The sequence below is a fragment of the Talpa europaea genome (genome assembly GCF_964194135.1).
Source record: "Talpa europaea genome assembly, chromosome: 15".
NCBI lineage: Eukaryota > Metazoa > Chordata > Mammalia > Eulipotyphla > Talpidae > Talpa > Talpa europaea.
This window is the reverse complement of record NC_140083.1, coordinates 76,923,652-76,944,822: the sequence shown is the minus strand read 5'-3', so window position 1 is coordinate 76,944,822 and position 21,171 is coordinate 76,923,652. Positions and strand designations below refer to the sequence as shown.

At 39.7% G+C, this 21,171-nt stretch overlaps 1 protein-coding gene across 1 annotated transcript in view; it reads right to left on the bottom strand.

Annotated features, from left to right (window-relative positions):
- Positions 1-2,364: 2,364 nt before the first annotated feature.
- Positions 2,365-21,171, bottom strand: part of SPATS2 (spermatogenesis associated serine rich 2) — a gene marked incomplete at both ends in the record, with an annotated part of 51,046 nt that continues 32,239 nt past the window's right edge. The window contains 5 exons of the mRNA XM_084256338.1: positions 2,365-2,676; positions 3,749-3,963; positions 5,086-5,188; positions 7,468-7,577; positions 11,946-12,004. Coding sequence (XP_084112464.1) covers positions 2,365-2,676; positions 3,749-3,963; positions 5,086-5,188; positions 7,468-7,577; positions 11,946-12,004 — 799 coding nt within the window. The remainder of the gene's footprint in view (positions 2,677-3,748; positions 3,964-5,085; positions 5,189-7,467; positions 7,578-11,945; positions 12,005-21,171) is intronic.

The window sequence follows — 21,171 nt, the reverse complement described above, 5'->3', positions numbered from 1 at the left end:
ATGATTTTTAAAAAGGAATTATGGAATGCATACACAGGATGAGCCCTTTTTTAGGAGAACAGAAAGTTGAAAGCCTAGATATCCATGGCACGTGCATGCTTTGGAAAATCCTATGAGGATACATACCAACTTGGTAACAGTGATAACCTCTGAGATACATATACATCTTCTGGGAAGATAGAAAACTATTACCTTTTACATTTCTGAAAGATTTGGCATTTTAAATGCTACTTTTATAATTAAAACCAAATCTTTTTTTAAAAAGTTCCATAGAGGGCCTCCCCTGGTGGCACTGCGGTTGAAGCGCTAGGTTGCGAAGCTGCCCGCGGCCTCTGCAGCACCGGTTCGATCCCTGGCTACCGGCAAGGGTCCCACAAGGCGCTCAGACCTCTCCTGCCGCCCACTGCTCCCCTCAGCAGTGTACTTCGGTCCTTCTGCCTGCTCTGCTCCCCGCTCTGGCTCTGGTGAATTCTCTCACCCTCCCGCACTTCTGACTGTACCCAGTGCATGTATAAATAAATATATAAATCTCTCTCTAAAAAAAAAAAGTTCCATAGAAAACATATCTTCCAGTATTTTCCTATATAGGGATTTTAATTTCAACTTCAAGGTAGTTTTGACAAACATGTGGCTTCCATCTGTCTGGATACAGGGATAGACCTCATACTCCTTTAAGGTCGCTTTAATTTCTGGATTTCCTAAGCATAGGTAAGTAATTAATCAGAAAAGCAGGGCTTTTCTCCTGACACCCAGCAGGCTGATGGTATTGTTGGATAAATTCCCCAAAATGAGGTGATCAGTCCCTTAGAAAACGGATTCTCAGTATTCTTTGACTACTGTTTTCTTTACTGAAAGACACACGTGCGAAGGTGCACACTCTTTCAATCTGTTCAACCAACCTGAACCCTGGCAGCTCAGCTTCAGCTGAAGAGCCAGGGGAAAGCCCTGAGGCAGCTAAGTTCTGCACCAGTGCTACTTACAGTCTGGGACTCAGACTGGGAGAGCAAATTTTGGAGAAAGAAAAGCTCTGCTGTTATTAAATCATAGATTCTGGGGGCGGGAGAGGGGTGGAGGGTACTGGCACCAACGCCACCTGCTACATGCAGGAGTGCAATTATACTGCTGTGTTCACTGCTCCTGTCAAGGGACTGCAGTGAAGGAGAGGGAGCTGATATAACCTCTGGTTGTCTGGGAGAGCTGTTGGCAGCTGTGGCTTTCCTAAACTGGTAAGCTCTCCTTTGGAAAAGTCACCATTCCCAATCCGAGGAAATCCATTCCCACAGGGAATAGCTGCATTTGCTCATTCTAGCTTTCACATTTTAATTTGGTTCTAAAGCTAAGCAGTAGACAAATGACTTAGAAAGCAGACCCCTCATTTGAGTCCCAAACAGGCTGACCGAGTGAACTCTATCCCATGAGACTCAAAGAAAAACAGATAATGAAGTCACTTGTTGCTGCGAAACAAATGTGTGAATACTGATGCAGTTGTTTTTATTTATTCAACTGTAAAGATTGATGGCAATTATTTGATAGGTAACACCTTAGATAACACTAATTATATTGCTAGAAATTTGGTTCAGGATCAGAATAGGGTATTCAGTCAAGAGAATAACAACAACGAAATCTTCAAACACTGAAACAAAGAAATACTTTTCTTTTTTTAAACTTTAATAAAATGCTACCTTCCCATAGATTTCCCTAGATTGGTTTGTAGTCTCAGGTAATAGCAAACAAGGGTTTTAGGCATTTTGAAGAAGTTGCATGTGAGACTAGGTTGCCAAGTAGGAGACTGAAGCCCTGATCTGAGTGTCAGTCTCAGGTACATTATGGGTGCAGAGAGAGATGCGTGAGTGTTTCCCAGTGTCCTTTCCTTTCCACCCATTAACCCTCCCCTCCTCCAGCTCACTCAGAGCAGAAAACAAGCCCTTTCTTGCCTTTCCTACTATGCTGTTGTTCACTGAGACGGAAAAGGCAACAGGAAGGAGTGCTGACCCACCTCCTCGAGGCAGCCTGCGCAGCAGCAGGTGCTGAGGAAGGCCTCCTCAGGCAACTGCAAGCCTGGCGCACAGGGAAGAACACTGCTTACCCTTGAGGAACCTAGCAACAGTTGCCTATGATTCCTGGTGGCAATGACCAATCAGAATCAATCCATATCATTGGGAAAGGTCAAGGGAAAAAAAAAAAACCAGCATCGCTTCCAAAAATGATAAAGAAGAAATGAAAGAGGAAACCAAAAATATTTAGAATGGCACAAAAAGTGATATGAGTAAACTTCTTTTTGTTATTAAATCTAATTATAAGTTTCCCAAAGTCCAGTTATCAAGTCAAAATGTGGGACAGAAGAGAGGCCAACTGGATTTTCCTTCAAGAGTTCACGACTGCAGGTTGAGAGGTCCTGGGTTTACGCTGCGGGAGCCCCTTTTTGAACGTGGGCTTGGGCGGGCCAGGCTCCGCGCTGGCTCCAGTTCCATTAGTCCCTGTGGAGTAAGCCTGGCCCCATTCATTAGTGTTCCCGGGTGCCTGGGGTGGAGCACTCTGATACCTTGAGCCAGATGAATACCATGAGCTATTTCTGTAACGACCCCCACTGTCATGTCGCCCTTGGTTCACAGGGCCACTGGATTTTTGACCTTGAGGCCTGTAGCCTTGTCCTCCTCTTCGGTTTCCCAGCGATACCTAAGGATAAAAGAATACAATGTTCAAAGCACCCTGGCATTGTGATATCCCATTTGCTCCCATTCGATTTGTTCAGTTTGGAGGAGTATTCTGAAAACATAATTGTGGTATATCCCAGGCCTGGAATTCAGTTCTCTCTCAAGAGTCACAGAATTCTGTTAACCAATCCTATCTAGTCACGACATTAGAATTAATGAGTGTGTCACTATTTTTTCCCCGCCTTTCACCCCTAGGCTCTTCTCCACTGAGGAGAAAGAGAGTTCATGTTTTTTCAACTGGGCACAAGAATAAAGCTAAGAAGGAAGAATGGACATTCTTTGGGTTGTTACAAGCCTTCAACTGGGCAAATATCTTCTCACATGTTGAAATGAGAGCTCTTAAGCCCTCTGTAAAGATAACGCACATTTGGGATAATAAACGTTACAGTCAGCTTTGCTATGTATCATGAACCGTAGATTAAATCATGCTGCTGACATTTAGTACAGCTTTCACATTACAACCCAGAAAACTTAAGGCATGGCCTTTTATTTTTGTCTCCTGATTGCAATGTTATACCAGTTATGAAGAATTACTGACAGCACTGCCTTAGACTGTTGTGTATTTTCTTCAAACCAAGGGGGAAAAAATACGCATTATGCTTAGACTTCCTAGTGCTTGCTCCCCATCCCACCAGGCTCTCTCTCTCCCTCTCCCTAGTATGTTCCACACTGTGCTTTAAGGAGTTGCTGCTTTGATGTGTTCTGGTGAATCTGCCACTGTGGTGCTTGTCCACCTTGAGATGCGTGCACAACTCCCACTGTGCCTAATTACTACGCAATCCTACCTACAAAGGCTAGGATCACCGCCAACATCAGAAAGTCAACAGTTCTTGGCAACAGGCAATCTAAACTGGCTGGCGGTTTGAAACATACACACCAAATGCTTTCTCTGGAACTAACAGTGGCTGGAGGATTCAAAATAGATGTGAAATGGGTATAAAGAGAGGAAGGTAATGCACTGAGCTGTCAACATTTAAACCATGACAATCTGGCAGCTTTTCTTCCTAACTTGCTCAGTGGAGAAGCTATGTCACCTCTGGATGAAGCTGGTAGGGCCGGCCACTGGAGTTTGCTGCAGCTGCAGGCGTCTCTCCTTGTGCTGAATTTTTCTTGTTAGCACTTGCAGGGCTGGGAGCAGAGGCACAGGTGGAAGAGGAAGCAGCAGAGGCATCACACGGGCTACTCAAGGACACAGATGTAACTGAGCTACATCGGGATCTGGTAGAATAGCTATTCTTTGGATGGGACACTGAAATAAATATGAGAAATTTGTGGAAGAGCATGATGGGTAAGGTTTTCCCTATTTCTTCATTTCACAATGAACAATTAAAGAACTCTCTACTTGAATAGCTATAAAGAAATGCTTCCAAAATGGAGAACAGGAAGAAAAATCTCCCTTCTGCTCTTTTCCTCTATTCCGTCCATATCACCACTGCTTCCTAAAGGAATTTTTAGGTCAGGAGAAGTGTTTAAGATCAAAGAGACCCATCTCCTCACAAACTAGTGACTTTGTGGCATTTCCCACTCCTCAGCTCCTGGCTATGGCTCCAGCACCGGCTAGCCTGGGAACAATAGAATGGACCCTATGTTTATCATCCTGTGCAAGGAACATTCTGAAGTACAGAATTTGCAAAGAAAGAAAATATAAATGGAAAGCTAAATATTTTTTTAAAAATTTGAAATGATTATAAATAAGGTTACTTAAACAAAACTAGTTTTTACAACAAATATGTTTTCCTAAGGTCCTTTCTGCAAAAATAATCCTAAATTCAAAATACAAATCTAACTGAAAAATATTAATATTTTCAATACAAATTTTGTTAAAGTTCAATTTTTTTTCTTCCCTCTATGCCTGCACTAATGTTGCATTCACAATCACCAACCTGGGTCCACTTTTGTACTGAGACAGGAAGAACACAGGAGCTACGCTAAGGGTTGGGCTGAGGCGTCACTACAAACTCTAACCTTAGAGATAATCCCCACCCAAACTGTTATTGCAGGGCAAGGCAGGTATTGCTTTCTACTTATTGAAGAGGAGTAAAATGGGGTAAGTCAGTATAGAGGCAAAGACCAAACTATCTGACACCAGCGTCCATGTCCTTATACCACATATTACACATCTCTCACCTAAGCAGAAAATAATGAACTAATATTACTGCATATTTAAGGAGCTGGCATATACCCATCTTCAGAGCTCAAAATATCTGCATCCACTGACTTAAGTGTCTCAAGTGACTTTCCATTAAAACAAGCAAACAAAAAAGTGGTACTAAAGAAGAACCAGTGGTGAGACCAACCGGCACTTGAGCCTCTAATAAACAGAGGGTGGTCTTCTTATCACTCTAGCACCCAGAATCTCTCCCCATCTCACCATGTCCAAATGAATCAATGTTCTTCTTCAGGGTCTCTACATCACAGGTGAACCGGGCTACGCGTCCCAGATCCTCATCATATTTACGTTCACTAACAAAGTGCTAGAGAAAAGGCAAAGAAAAAAACTCTGGGTGAGATAAATAGTAAGTACATGAATGCTACAGTTTGTTATACACAGACTGAAGCAGAATAATTTTCTTTTTTTTAAAGATTTATTTATTTATGCACACAAGAGCTGGGGTACAGGCCAGAGATGCAGGGGGTGAGAGGATCCACCAGAGACAGAGTGGGGAACAGAACAGAGTGGGGAACAGACTGAAACACACTGAAGCAAAATAATTTTCAATTATCTTTTTACTGCTTCAAATTTACTAAATGGCCTTCATATTACCAATGGGCAATGGGTGACTGATAAAATTCAGTCACTTTCAAGAGTCCAAGATAAGTATATTTGGGAGCTTTATGGAATGCTACTTGAGGGTCAAAGCCCACTAGGTATAGCAGACATGGTAGAGAATGGAGAATTATAGTAGAGGGGCTTTCCACTGTTGACTCCACATTGTTCCTTTTTAAAATAGAAGCAGAGACAGCAAAAATGCTCATAAGTTACAATAATGTAAATAGTTGGTTTGGTGTTCTTTAATAGAAACTTCCTTAGGAAACCTACTGCATCTCTTTATAAAGTAAAATTTGTTTACTTCTTAAAATAGGAACAATTTCTTAGGATAGAAAATCATTAGAGCAAAATGTCAACTTTGCAAAGAGTTTATGCTACAAGTAATCTAATACTTTAAGCAAGTAAAACTGAGAAGCAACCAACCTGTCAGGCCAAAAACTATACTACAGTAATTGTGTGACTAGAAACATATCGGGAATAAAGAGCTTCTGGGGGTCTAAAGGCATTTCCTAAGGGAGCCTGGAGTCACTTTTTTTTTTTTTTTAAAGATTAAAAGAACTTTTTAAAAAATATTTTATTTTGTATAATTCTTACATCATTTTTCATTTTTGCACAATGTATGCATTTTCATTTTGGTTATATTCCTCATACAATTGTACCCCCCCTTATTTTGACCATAATTCTTCCTCTCCCCGCCCCCGTCCCCCTGTAGTGTGTCTCTGGTTTATAGTTGCTTGTTGATTTTGATTTTTACTTTGTATTAATTAGTCTTTTTCCTGGTCCCTTATTTAGGTTTTCTAAATTCCTGCTATGAGTGAGACCATCCGGTATTTTTCTTTTTCTTTCTGACTTATTTCGCTGAACATGTTCAAAAAGAACAGAGGTTTAGGGCTTAGGAGTACAGAAGGTTGACTCCCCTTGTTCATGTAGTTTATGGTTTATAAACAATTATGTAGAATGCCAGTGTCCAAAAATACCATGAATATTCCAACCTCCCTCTCTCAGGTTCCCATGCTGAGTCTCAGAAATACTGTTCTTTACATAAGAATTTATATATATGAACCCAAGGAATCTTTGTAAATACATTATAATCAACATCTCAAATCGCTCATTTTCTTCCCTATAAAATCAGAATCATGCAACCAGTTATTTAAATATTTACTGAACCCTACTTTGTGACAAGGCACTCTGCTTGGCCCTAGACACAGCTTCTAACATTGTAAGAATCACAACCTAATGGGGAAGAATTAATCAAATGCACATAAAATTATGACTGTGCTATAAAGACACAAAATAGGGAAATGTGATAAGAAAAGGAAGGATGAGCAGGTTATGAGTGATTATGGGGTTTGAGGGTACAAGAGAATGCTTTGCACTGATGGGAACACATGTGCAGCAATCCTCTAGCAAGAGGGAACAGGTACTATCTGTGCAAAGGCCAAGCTAGTATGGCTGCAGTGCAGAGCAAGGAGACATGCCGAGAAACGAGGATGGTGTCAGAGGCAGATCATGCAGAGCCCTGCAGGCAGTGTTAAGGGTAATAGTCTTTATCCTAAAAGCAACGGAAAGCTGGAAGCAGGTCACTGAGTGGAGAAGATACATGGCAAGGTGGGGATCATGAGGTAATGGCAAAGTGGACGGTTGGAATCAGTTAAGAGGCTATTAAGGAAGTCTCTGCAATGATCACAGCAGCTTTATCGTCATCGTGGTGGTAGAGATGAAGAGAAAAGGTCACCTGAGGTTTAGGAGGAGGTCAAATGGACAGGGTGTACTGATAGATTTCATGTGGGAAAAGAAAAAATTTCCTAAGGTTTTCAGCTTGGATAGATGATAGCACCATTTACAGAGATAAGAAAACTCAAAGAGGGCCATCTTTGGGGAGAGATAATCATGAGTTCGATATATTATACATGGGTATGAATAAGGAGATTTACTACTTATTCCCCACAGGTAACAAGAAAGGCAAAAAAGGAGGACGTTTACCTTGATATCAGCTCTGAGCTCAACCAATTGTTCCTCTGACATTCGAACGGCCACATCAGTCATCTTCTTCAGAAATTCGGCTTTTTTTTGTCGGCTGAGCAGAATTTCCACTGAAGAGAAAAAGGAGCATGACTCTTACATTCTGCTACACAGGATAAAGAACTTCCAGTATAGACTTTGCAGTACATATCTGTCCATACAAATACTTAGCTGCCCACCCATTCAGAAAAGAAAATACCAAAGGTTTAGTTTCCACCTTCTTGAGGGACTCCGTGGGTAGTTAAATGATAAATACTTTTAATGAATCATAAAGACTCATAAGTCATTTGTCATTTTTCTTCTGTTCCCAGTTAAAATTTTTTTAATCAAGAAGAATGTAAATTAAAGCTGAATTATGCACATGTGGTAAAAAGTTCATCTAGAATAAATGGGTAGAAGATGAAAAGTAAGTGTCCCTACTACTTCTGACTTTTTAAAAAAGATTTATTTATTTATTTATACAAGAACCGGGGTACAGGCCAGATGTGTGGGAGGGTGAGAGGATTCACCAGAGACAGAGTGGGGAACAGAGCAGGCAGACTGACGAAACACTGCTGAGGGGAGCAGCGGGTGCGGCAGGAGAGGTCTGCAGTGCAATGTGGGACCCTCACCTACCGGCCTGGGATCGAACCAGCACTACAGAGGCTGTGGACAGCTTCACAGCGCGGTGCTCAACGGCCTGCGCCACAGGGGGAGGCCCCTACTTCTGATTTTTTTTTAAGATTTATTTATTTATGCACACAAGAACTGGGGTACAGGCCGGAGGAGTGAGGGCTGAGGACTCACCAGAGACAGAGTGGGGGAAAAGAACAGGCAGACTGACTGAAATACACTGCTGAGGGGAGCAGCGGGCGAGACAGGAGAGGTCTGCTGTGCCATGTGGGTCACCTCCCTGGCCGGGGATCAAACTCATGCTGCAGTGGCTAGGGATAGCTTCACAGGGCTGTGCTTAACCCCGTGCGCCACCAGGGAGGCCCCTTCTGACTTTTGGTTCCCTCCCCAGAGGAAACCACTGTTGACAATAATTCCAGATCTTCTATACATTATAAACATAATCTCTCTTCCTTTTCCCCCTCCTCACTAATTAGTGATAAATCAAGTATGTCATCCTTTCTTTACCTTTCATTTTTCCCCAACTTATTGCTACCTTAGTTATTTTTACTTCATGTATCTTGAAGTTCATTCCCTATTAATATACTGGATTTCCCTCACTATTATACCATGTGGATATACTAATTATTCATCAAGTCCCCAATGAATATGTAGACTGTTTACAGTCTTATTTTAAATTTGAGGTAAAGTTGGTTTACATCACTGCATTTGTTTTAGGAGTTATAGGTTCAAACCTCTACAAATGTATATTTTCACACCACGCCACCCCCAGTACCCTAGTAATCTTCCTCCATGATCTATTGTGTGTCCTGCCTCCCCTGTTCCCATCCCACCACCAACCCTTTCTGGTTGCCTCAGTTTTGCAGTCCAATGTCAGGGTTTGTTATTGTTTTGGTTTTGTCTGACCCTTTATTTTTGTTTCTCTGTTGTTTACATATAAGTGAAACCATATGGTATTTGTCTTTTTCCTTCTAATTTCTCTTAGCATTATCCTCTCCAGTTCTGTCCATGTTGTTGCGAATGACAAGAGTTCATTTTTTTATAGATGAACAGTATTCCATTGCACATAGACACATCACAATTTTCTTATCCACTCCTCTGTCCTTGGGTACTTAGGTTGTTTCCATAACCTGGCTACTGTAAATAGAGCTGCAATGAGCATGGGAGTGCACAGATCCCTTCGATGTTCACAGCCTTTAAGGAAGCATCTTCCTTAGCATACTCTCAGATATGTAACTCAGATGTGGATGTGGGGAATCCAGACAACAGACATTTCTCAGAGTAGAAAGCCAAAGGCCTCAGAATATGATGGGCAAAATCCTGCTAGGAAGCAGAACTAGGGAGCCACTGAGGATGAAGCAAGGAACTTTACCAAAGGGCAGGAACTCTGCTATTCTTGTCCAGTAAGACTTAACCACTGCTTTTCCAACTAAGAATTTTTATTATAATTATCCTCTTTTTTTCTCTATGTCATATTGGAGGAAGGGAATTAAGGTTTTAATTTATGGGACCCCAGACCACAACATGCCATATTCAGTTGGAAGATTTGAAATTATCCAGAAGTCCTGGACTTTCAGCTGAATATACTAGCTAGCTAAAACTCTGGAGGTATACCCTAGAGGAGGGTGTGTGCTCATAAGATGAGTTATGTGATATACTCTGGCCACTGAGATCTGAGCAAAACTCACTGGTGAGGTTTAAATGTAAGTTCTTTAAACGAATCTTAGCCAGCATGCAACACTTTGCCCTTCTTCAACTCTGTAGCCTGAGGAGGTGTCTTCTAACCAGAAGCAAACTCTAAGGATGGCTGTGTAGAAGGACAGAGAAGCCTGAATTCCTCATGTAATTTGGGAGATACCTAGCAGTCCTGGATTGCTTACCTCTGGACCTTTCATTTAGTGAGAGAAAAATAAATTCTCATTTATATAGGCCACTTGGCTGCAGGTAGTCAACTCAATTCCTAACGGCTATACACACAGACTACTACTGAGAAATTAGCAAATTTATGTCAGGAAAAAAATGAATTTTCAAAGAACTGTACCAGTAATTACAGAGAGCTGAGTATCTTTAGCAAGTTTACTTAGCCTGATTGCTCCACATGTGCCACTCCTGGGTTGCTCATACCCATGGCAGGTTAAACAAGGGCACACTTTCTCAGTAAGTTATGAGCATGCCTATAAAATTTTGTCAACATCAAGCCTAAATAGCTACAAATGACCTACTGGTTTGGCTTCTGAGATAAGGCCTACATGCCACTTGTTCCAAATTTACTTTCTCGCTGCTCCAATCTGCTAGAATTCTAAGATACAATTTTCTAAAGATGGAGAAAATGTATCAAGAAAAGATTTCTACATATTAGGTAACTCAGGATCTAATTTAATGACTTTGAAATAAGTCACATTTTTTCTCAAAGAACTAACTTCTTCACTTATGAAATAGAAAAAAAAAAAAGACAAACCCAATCCATAAGGTTGACATGAAGATCATATATGAATGAGTGTGAAGAAATCCTAAACGGTGAAATATTATGAACATATAAATTAATAAAACTATAATGTGTGTGTGGGGAAAGCACCTTTTTGATAATATTAGTAAATAAGTAAGTACAATAGAGTCACTAAGAACCAGGATTTTCAGGATGAGAGAAAAGGAGATACAGAAACAAAGTTGATGAATGGTGATGGGGATTTAGTTATATTAGCCTCTCTTTTTGAAATAAGTGAAATTTTCTATAAAAGATACACTGTAAAAAGCACTTTTTAAAAAGTCAGGATAGTCTTCTTACTAGTTTTTCTTTATCTGAACCTTCATTTTCAAAGAGACACATATGAGTCCAGAATGGACTGAAATTGTCACATTCAGAAATTTTAGGATATACCTACCACTTAATGTAAATAAAATCTCATCCCTGAAAAACAGTTAAAAGCATCTCTGTTATGGATTCAATATTTTATCTTAAAGTAGATGAAAACTAAACTCAGCTCAGTGCTCTAAAAGCTGCCTCCTTCGGTCCATGACCATAGATGCAGATGATTTAATTGTGTCATCATCTCAACCTATTTCTATTCTTCCCAGTTTGACAGCAGGTTAAAAGAAACACTCATCCTACCTACAAATCTGGCATTCAATGCATGAAGGTAAAACCTACTGCTGAAAAGCCCCAAATCAATTCCACTATACAAGCTGCAGCTGACAGGCTCTTCTTTTCACACAGCTGTGTATCTTTAACCTAACCCAAAATAGAAATGATAAGAAGTAGAGAGCTGGTTCTTCTGTATAGAGCCCCACAAATTACTCACATTAGACTCTATTCCTCAAAAATAAATTTTAGTAAGCTTTCTAGGAACCCTAGTCATGGTACCCTGAACCCTCAATTCAACAACTTTTTCCCCATCCAATGATGATGGACACTGAGTAAAGACTGCTCTACAAATCAAGAAAACAGAGGAGTTCTGAGATAGGTAGCAACAGGAATGTAAACACTAACTTGTAGGCAACCTGGCAAAGTCTCCTCTAAGCATGCCAAAGGTTTTCTTCCCCAAGCAGAAACGAAAAACCCAATGGAATTGTTTAATCACTGTGATACGCTCTTATGTATAGAACTCTATGTCAAAATGTTAAAATTTGGAAATATTAAAAAAAAACCCAAAACTCTTGTAAAGTTGTTTCACCTGAAAGGATTTATATGCCAGTGTAGCACACCTGTTCAAGACTGTAAAACAAGTTATATAAACTTTTACTGTGATATTCATACCGTGCTTTATCTATGGGTGTTGAGAGCAGGTACTTACTAACTGGCAGTAGCTATAATTAAAAATCAATCTTACTTGCTTCAGCTTTAACTTTGTCCATTTCAGCAAGCAGTGCCACTTCTCGATCCATTAAACTAGGGAGGGATGACAAAGGAAAATAAGATTTGATCAGAAACTCAGAAAAATAGCATACTGTTAACAATGGAGAAAGACTTAGGAGTTTGTTCACTAAAAGCATACTACAAAGGAAACACTGCATTGACCATAAGAAAATTCTGATCTTACCCTCAGTAAAGGATATAATGATGCCAATAAATTAAGATCTAAATTCTTTTATTTTTAAATATTTTTAAAGATTTATTCATTTATGCATACAAGAATTGGGGTACAGGCCAGAGGTAAGGTGGGGGGGGGAGATGTGTGTGTGAGAGGATTCACCAGAGACAGAGTGGGGAGCAGAACAGGCAGATCGACTGAAATACACTGCTGAGGGGAGCAGAGGGCGAGTCAGGAGAGGTCTGCTGCACCATGTGTGTCACCTCCCTGGCTGGGGATCCAAAGGATGCTGCAGTGGCTGCGGATAGCTTCATAGGCTGTGTCTTAACCCCTTGTGTCACCAGGGAGGCCCCTATTTTTAAATATTTTACACTGTAGCTAGAAGCCCAAGAGTTGAGAACCAGTAGATGGCAGTAGCAAGCTACAAAACTCATTTCTAAGTCGTGCTAAAAAAAAAAAAAATGAGTCCTTATGGGAATGACATAATTCCACATGTGCGCTCACATTATTTATTATTTTGTTCTACAAAAATTGGACAGCTCTGCTTCTAATGAATTTTTACCTGGAAATAGCCCTGCTAGGGCATGGTAAATTTATTAATTAGATTTTGTATATCTTGAACGTTTTACCACAGTTCTAACAAAGTCCCCCGGCTAACTCTTTAGAATACAAAGTAGTAAAAGACACACATACATTGTACTGGTTTCCAATAAACACTTAAAAGTAATCGGAAAAAATGAAACCAATAGTTTCTGGTAGGTTTTTTTTTTTTTTTTTTTTTTTTTTACAGACAAAGAATACTAAATGGGCAATTGGAATTTTCTCCACTGCAAAGGTAAATGATTTATGGACACATATATATTTTCCACATCCTTATGAAAGAGCCCACCACCTTCAACATATAGAGAGATGGTAGGTTACCCTAGAACCCAGCTTCTGAGTGCAAATAATTATCAATTTTTTTTAGTGTTGGAAAAAAAGTCTAAAATTTCAATACCTATAGAAACATGAAATGCTCCAATTCTTCAGATTTGGAATTCATTCCTTTTGAATGGAATATAGCCACAGGATTAACAAAACGTCTACCCTTGCTTCTAGTTGTAAAATTATACACACACACACAAACACACACACATATTATGTACACTAATTCAATTTAGCTCAATATGTAGGTATGTTAGCACAAAATAGTTAATACAGAGACTACAGTGTGAGATATACAAAAAAAGTATAAGGCAGGGTCATTGCCTCAGGAACAAAAGTCAGAGAACTCAGGTTTTATAATCGTTATATGTGATGTTAATAAATAGACTTGTAACAGAACAAATTTGGTTGGCACATTAATTCAGAAGACTGGAAAGAAGATACAACTATTGTGGGGTAGCAATACTTTGCTAAGAAAGCATTTCCCAAACCTTGGCAGTATTTTGCTCCAAGAACTCTAGCAGCATTTGGAATACCTAAAAGGCAAAACAAAAGTACAACTGAGACAGAAGCTGCCAGGCCTGAGTTTGACATTACCTCTCTTCTGCTACTGAACCACCTTAAGATGCAGACACTGTATCCACAGGATGACAAATTCTTTGTCTCTGACAAAGGTTGTAAAATATTTATGAAAAAAATCTCAGCAAACATGTAAGCTTCTTGCAATTTACAATTTTTATTATTGAAAAGTCACATGATGCTTTCTGCAAGGAAAAAACGTTCTGCAAAATCTCACGTGTTTTGTACAGAATGAACTAGTACATTGTGACAGCACCTTTTTTTCCTGTTGAGAACGACTAGCATCCACTTAACTTGTTGGGTTTCGGGGTTCCTGGATTATGGGGTTCCTCAGTCCTTAACCATGGTGTGAGAAGAACTGACAGTCACATTTTTAGCAGAAGCAAAAGCAAAGTTTATTCAGAGACAGAATGAAATTACACCTAGAAAGACACATGGGCCTGCAGAGCCCTGGGTAAGAACAACTGCGAGGGAATGTTGGGAGCTCGACTGTAAAGTAAGTGAAGTGCTTGTCTTTAAGCTTTTGCTTGCCAAGGCATCCATTTCAAAGACAACCACTTGAACAAACCCAACCCAGACAGTTACACAACTAAATAGAGCCAGACTGCCCTCCCATGAAGTTTCCCTTTTAGAAAGTCCTGGGTGACCTCCAGATAATAGGCGTCATGACCCTGCTTTTCCCTTCCCATATTTTAATTTCTGTTCTTATGCTTTAAATCCACCAATAAAGATCAGTAAAACTTCAACCTCAATAAAGACCAGTGAAACTTCAACCCCAATAAAGACAAATCCCCAGGTCCGCGGGATCTCTTTCTTTACCTGAAACCAGCTACGTGACCCTGAAGATGCCAAGTACCCTCCAGACTGTTAATTACTTTTCAAGGTCCTTGATGGTTACTGCTGAGGTGTATCTCACAGGAAGCACAAGGGCCCATCTAGACACAACATTGCCTCAGGTTAGGGAAATGTGTGGGGGCTTGCCACAAGTAGCATGGCCCCAGGTGAGTGACCCCAGACATTTCTAGTCTGTAACAGCACCATGAATAGGCTGAGACTGAAAACAACATTATAACTTGCTCACTTAAAGAATCTAGAAAGCGGGCCTCCCCGGTGGTGCAGCAGTTGAGCGCTGGGTTGCGAAGCTGCCCGCGGCCTCTGTGGCGCCGGTTCGATCCCCGGCTGCTCCCCGGCCACCGGAGGAGGGTCCCGCATCGCGCGCAGACCTCTCCTGCCGCCCGCTGCTCCCCTCAGCAGTGGACTTCGGTCCTTCTGCCTGCTCTGCTCCCCGCTCTGGCTCTGGTGAATTCTCTCACCCTCCCGCGCTTCTGACTGTACCCAGTGCATGCATAAACAAACAAACAAACAAATAAATAAAAAACATGCCTCTATTAAAAAAAAAAAAAAAGAATCTAGAAAGCAAAAATCTGCTCCCCCTCCCCACCCCCAAGAGCTTTATTTCAGAGAGGGGCTCTGAAGGCTGCATAGAGGTGACTCTTTTGAAAGAGAATATTAGAAGACAGAACTTAAAGCTGCATACTTGTGTCTACAGTGCCTTCCTTGGTAAACTCCCCTAAATAACCTCCCCCTTTCTTCCTCTTAACCCCACTGGATTTAGCTAAGCTATTTAAGATGGCATCTGAAGCCATGAGAGTGTTACTCAGTTTTACTGGGTCTCTCCAATTTATACAGGATTATTATAGGTGTGTTACTATATATAACAAAATATTTTACTAAACTTTTAATTTTTTTATCAATTTATCTAATGTTTGCTTGATTACTTGCCAGCCTACAATAATCCAAAGGATACAGAATGATATTCTTTGTATTCTGACAAGCACATCACATAATGCATTACAGTTGTATAGAAAAATAATTTTTTTTTTTTAATTCATGCTAAAGCACTTCAGGGGTGAAGTATCATGACATCTGTTAACTTCCATATGGTTCCACCAAAACACAGATACACAAATATATTGATCACTGTACTATCCTTCAGATTTTTCTGTATTTTTTTAAGTTTTCATTTTAAAAGTTGGTGGGATATATACAGTTTAGGGAAGCAAACAACTGCCACCCCAACATAGGTCTTTCTGATAAAAGACTGATTTTATGGGAGGTGCTCTTAAGGCTGGGTGGAGATTACTTTTGAAAAAGATATTTACAGGGACACCTGTAAAGGCACGTATCAGGAAGATCTAATATCCTTACCTGTTTTCATGGAAGTAGAATTTACATCTCCTTATCTTTGTTTACAGTGAGTTTCCATAACCACTCTAACAGACCTTCCCTCTCCCCCTGCCCTTGTCTTAGCTAATTTTTTTTCAATATTGACATATTTATTTATTTATGCATACAAGAACTGGGGTACAGGCCAGAGATGCGGGGGGGTGAGGGGATTCACCAGAGACAGAGTGGGGAACAGAACAGGTGGACTGACTGAAATACACTGCTGAGGGGAGTAGCAGGTGAGACAGGAGAGGTCTGCTGTGCCATTTGGGTTAGCTCCCTGGCTGGGGATTGAACTTATGCTGCGGTGGCTGTGGACAGCTTCACAGTATTGAGACTTAACCCCTTGTGCCACCAGGGAGGCCCCTTAGCTAATGGGCTATTTAAGATGAAGCTATTTAAGATGAAGTCTGAAGCCCAGTGGATGAGTCACTCATTCATGCTGGGTCTTTCTTATGGATACAGGAGGCACATGTGTTAGTAATCTTTTTGGCTTATTTATTTTCCAGTCTAGAAGAACCCAGACAGGTATGGGATGATTCCCTTTGCACCCTGACAGCATCATAAAATAGAGAAGGCAAGAAGAGTTCAAAAATGGAAATTATGCTAGGTGTGGATAAATAACAGTAGCATCTTCTACAATTAAAAACAATTATTGTAATACAGCTTTTGAACAGTAAAGAAACTTAAGCTAAAGTTTTCTATCTGCTCCTAAGCCAAAGGGTAGTCCCAGTATGGAGCTGTGGTTAAGAGATTCAGAAGTATCTATGGTTTGAGGTTAACAGTTTTAAGTGTTATAACTGCAAGCAGTGAGTTCCCTTAGAAAGTGATTAAAGGCTTATTCAGTCTGTCAGACTTTTTGTTACCTTGTTCACTCTAGTACATGAAGGTACTACGCTTGCAACTATTTGAAGCTTTCCTGAATGGAAATATGCATCTGATTCACTGAATTCTGAAACTGCTAATGAAATTCAGCTAAATATTGCTGGGAATCTGTTTAGAAAGACATTAGGTTTTATTAAGCCTTTACCTAATACAGTGTACAGAATTTTTTTTATCCTTTATTCAATCATCAAAGATGGTTTGAAATGACTGGTTGTTATTACTAAGGAGAAAGACTGGCAAATCATGTAAATGTTCCCTATTTCTTTTCCCCCTTACTAGAACTTTTTAACCATCTTCATATTTGCTCAATTTATTCTACAAGCTTTTATTTAATTTCATTGCTCAGAATGGTTGTTCCTGTAGCATTATCACTCATATTGCTAAGATATATTGTATGGTCATTATTTAAAGCAGCCCCTTTAATTAATATATTTAACAGGAATCTGACTGATCCCAGCTGTTAGCATCAGTAATCCTGTGCCAAAAAGTTATTATCATTTGTTTATGGTGGTTGCATTAGAAACCAATGGGTATAGTGGAAACACAACTCTGGTAATTTCATAGTGGATTATACAAAGGATAATTCTCTAAATCACTTAATAATGTTCTTAGGAAACATTTGTACTTGATTTTATTTGCTGAAAACCTAAAACCTATTTATTTGAATTCCACTAGCCAAGTTAAGCAGAAATCCAAGCAAAGACAATGAAAACAGCTTTTTCCTCCCTGAAGATATTTTTTCCTCTCCTCATATAAAACAACCAAGAGTTGTCAGTAGTTTTTATTTGCAGAGAATTAATGATGCTTCAAGTGTTTTGTAAAACTCCACTCCTAACACTGGCTTTTTGGAGTATGGTATACACATCTATGCTCAAAACAGAAATAAGAACCCTTGAGGTTGCCAGGTTATCATACAGAGCTGAACAGTTAGAGTATACAAGTGGATTGAAAGAACTAGTTTGTTAAATCAAACTTGGATTTTAGAAACCTTTTGATGGATTCCTTTTTGTAAGGAGTCCTTTACAAAGCATGTGGACCTGTAATTTCATATTTCAAGAGTCTGACGTAGCTTTTAAGAAGTTAGACCGTAGGGCTTCCCTGGTGGCGCAAGGGGTTGAGACGCAACCTATGAAGTTGTCCACAGCCACTGCAGCACGGGTTTGATCCCTGGCCAGGGAGCTACCCACATGGCAGAGCAGACCTCTCCTGACTCGTTGCTCTCCTCCTCTCCTGCCCACTGCTCCCCTCAGCAGTGTACTTCGGTCAATTTGCCTGTTCTGTTCCCCACTCTGTCTCTGGTGAATCCTCTCATCCCCCATACCTCTGGCCTGGACCCCAGTTCTTGTATACATAAATAAATAAATCTTTAAAAAAATAAAAGTTAGACTGTAAATATAAACTGTTCTTGCTGGACAGGCCCTCAGTGGAATAATCACGTTTCTTTCTCTTCTATTCCAGTGGTCAAAAGTATACTAGAGGATCATATGACTAAATAACAATATTTTATAAACTGTTTAGGAAAAAAAAGTAGCAATCTAGGAGTTAAGTTTCTATTTGTAAGGAAAAAAAGTCAATGGAGTGTTAAAACCACATAGCAAGTAGCTGATTAGCTCCTCATATGAAACTGCTTTGTTTTTTTGAACCTCTCTCTGGAATTAAAGCAATGTCTAAAGGGAGTTCTGTGTGGGCTAAGAAGGCAAAGATTGAAGTGTAAAGGCAAACAGAGCTACCTAGTGAGACACAAAAAAGGAAGCATGGGATAGTGGGAAAGTGACATATGACTCAAGTGTAACTTGAGGTAAATTATTTTTTCTGTGTCCATCCTTTCTCATCCACAAAAGGAGCATACACTACAAATGATATTTTATAAAGATTACAGAAATTGCTCATAAAAGCTTCTGACATACAGTAAAAGTTCAACAAATGACAGTAGGAATTATTATTCTAACTTTTGTTTTCTCGAGTTCTCGGTTTCAGAGTATCTATTTAGAAAAATGTCTTCAGGGCCTCCCCAGTGGCACCGTGGGTTGAGTATAGTGCTGTGAGGCTGTCTGCAGCCTCTGCAGTGCGGGTTCAATTCCCGTCCGGCCAGGGAGATACCCACATGGTGTGGCAGACCTCTCCTGCCTTGCCTGCTGCTACCCTCAGCAGTGTTTTTGGCTCACCTGCCTGTTCTGCTCCCCACTCTGTCTCTGGTGGATCCTCTCACCCTCTTGTGCCTCTGTACCCCAGTTCTTGTATAAATAAAAATAAATCTTTAAAAAAGAGACTCATATTTTTTTAAAAAAAGAAAATATCTTCATATTACTCTAATAAATTATACATTCCACTGTCCAGAAATTCTTAAGCAAACATGTACACATGCTAACATTGTGTGGAGTTATAGAGGTGAATCAAAGATAATTTTAAGTGAAAATGACTCTACAAAATTATACCCTATGATTACAACTATTAAGATTACATATGTATAGAGAAAAGGGCCACAAAGAGACACAGAAAATAAAATATTGTATGTTAAAGTTGTTTAAAAACTGTTGCTAAAAAGATGGGAAATATAGTAAAAATAAAGAAATAATGAAAGCTTTGAAAAAAGAAAAACAAAACTCAGATCCTTTCATCAAATGACTCCATTCTACCTTGGCATCTGACTTCATCCTTCACTACTTCCTGGGACCAACTCTTTAAACATTTCTTCCCCACGGAGTCAGGCCAAAATTCTCCTTCACTGGCACTGGTTCCTTCACAAGCCTCCAATTACAGCCTTGCCTTAGTTCACCTGAAACTTTTGGTGAATTCTTCCTCCTACAGGGTGTCCAGACCCACACATTTTGGGGGATCTGTAACATAAATGTTCCTTCTGTGCCTCTGTCTGTAACATATCTCCTGAGTGCAGTATTCTATCCCTATCCTTCCTCCCAATGCTTCTTTTAAGGCTCGATAATGACTCATTTCCTCTAAGAAATCTTTTCTAAGTGACCTTTCCCTTAACCTTCATACCTTTTCCCACAACTAAAATCTAATCTGAAAAGTATCTTAATTACAAATTACTCCAAGTTGTACCTCAGAAGAGTAATTTAAGACCTTTTAAATAACAAAATCAAATGAATATTTAGTTATTGGAATGGAGCATTCCTTCTTACAGTTTTATTTTACTAACTAAAAAAAAAAAACAACTTATAAAGACTTTCATAAACTCAATCAACATCCTGGTGTTCCTCATTCTAACTCTGTTCCATAATGACTAACTTCCTCAGTCTCACAGTGGTATTTCTCTGTTATGTAGCCTTTAAACTGAGGAGGAAATAACATGTTGACATGTACCAACTGTCTGTAGTCTTTCTAAGCTTTAGTGGGGAAATGAGCCATTCATGGATGGGTAAAGGTTACTGGGAATCAGAACGGATAGATTCAAATATTGGGTTTGAACTGTTATGATATCAATCACATTAAGACAAATTGCTTAGGGCCTCCCCGGTGGCGCAGCGGTTGAGCGCTGGGTTGTGAAGCTGCCCGCAGCCTCTGCAGCGCAGGTTCGATCCCCGGCTGCTCCCCCATGGGAGGAGGGTCCCACATGGCTCACAGGCCTCTCCTGCCACCCGCTGCTCCCCTCAGCAGTGTGCTTCGGTCCTTCTGCCTGCTCTGCTCTCCGCTCTGGCTCTAGTGAATTCTCTCACTGTCCTGCGCTTCTGACTGTATCCAGTGCTTGTATAAATAAATAAATAAATAAATAAATCTTAAAAAAAAAAAAAAAAAAAAAGACAAATTGCTTAACCTGGGACTTCAATCCCTTTTAACAGTAAGGTAGAATTAAAAATTCCTATTTCAGGGGGTGGAAATCTGGATAAATAAATCAGATAATATGATTTAACATGTTTAGCAAACTGTGAAGTAAACTTCATATATTGTTAGCTATTTTCACAGGCAATTCTTAAAAGAACTAAATCTTTAAATCAAAGAACATCATAGAAGCAAGTACTAGCAGAAAAAAGATATCAATGTCCTATGCACGAAAAACTAAAGAACAATTTAAAACCATAGTCTTAAAAAAATACACACACACACACACACAATTGATTGCACTGGTCCACTCTTATTTCTATGCTTTTTAGACATTTTTGAAAATACTTTGGTTCATGAAATGATTATTAAGTTTTCAGCATCTCTATGTGGACTTTAAATTTCAGGATCACTAAAAGCCCTTGTAATGGCTACTAGTAGCCATCTGTAAGAAAGAAAAAAAGAGTTCAAATAAAAAGAAGTTACTTTTTGCTCGTCAATGAGGAATCACAAAGGGAAAATTTCAAAATCTTAAGCATAGACTTATATTGACTTTTGTGACATATAATCTCAAATTTTTGGACAGTCTTTTTTTTCTCTTACCCATTTTTCCCTTTTAATAAGGAAATAAATA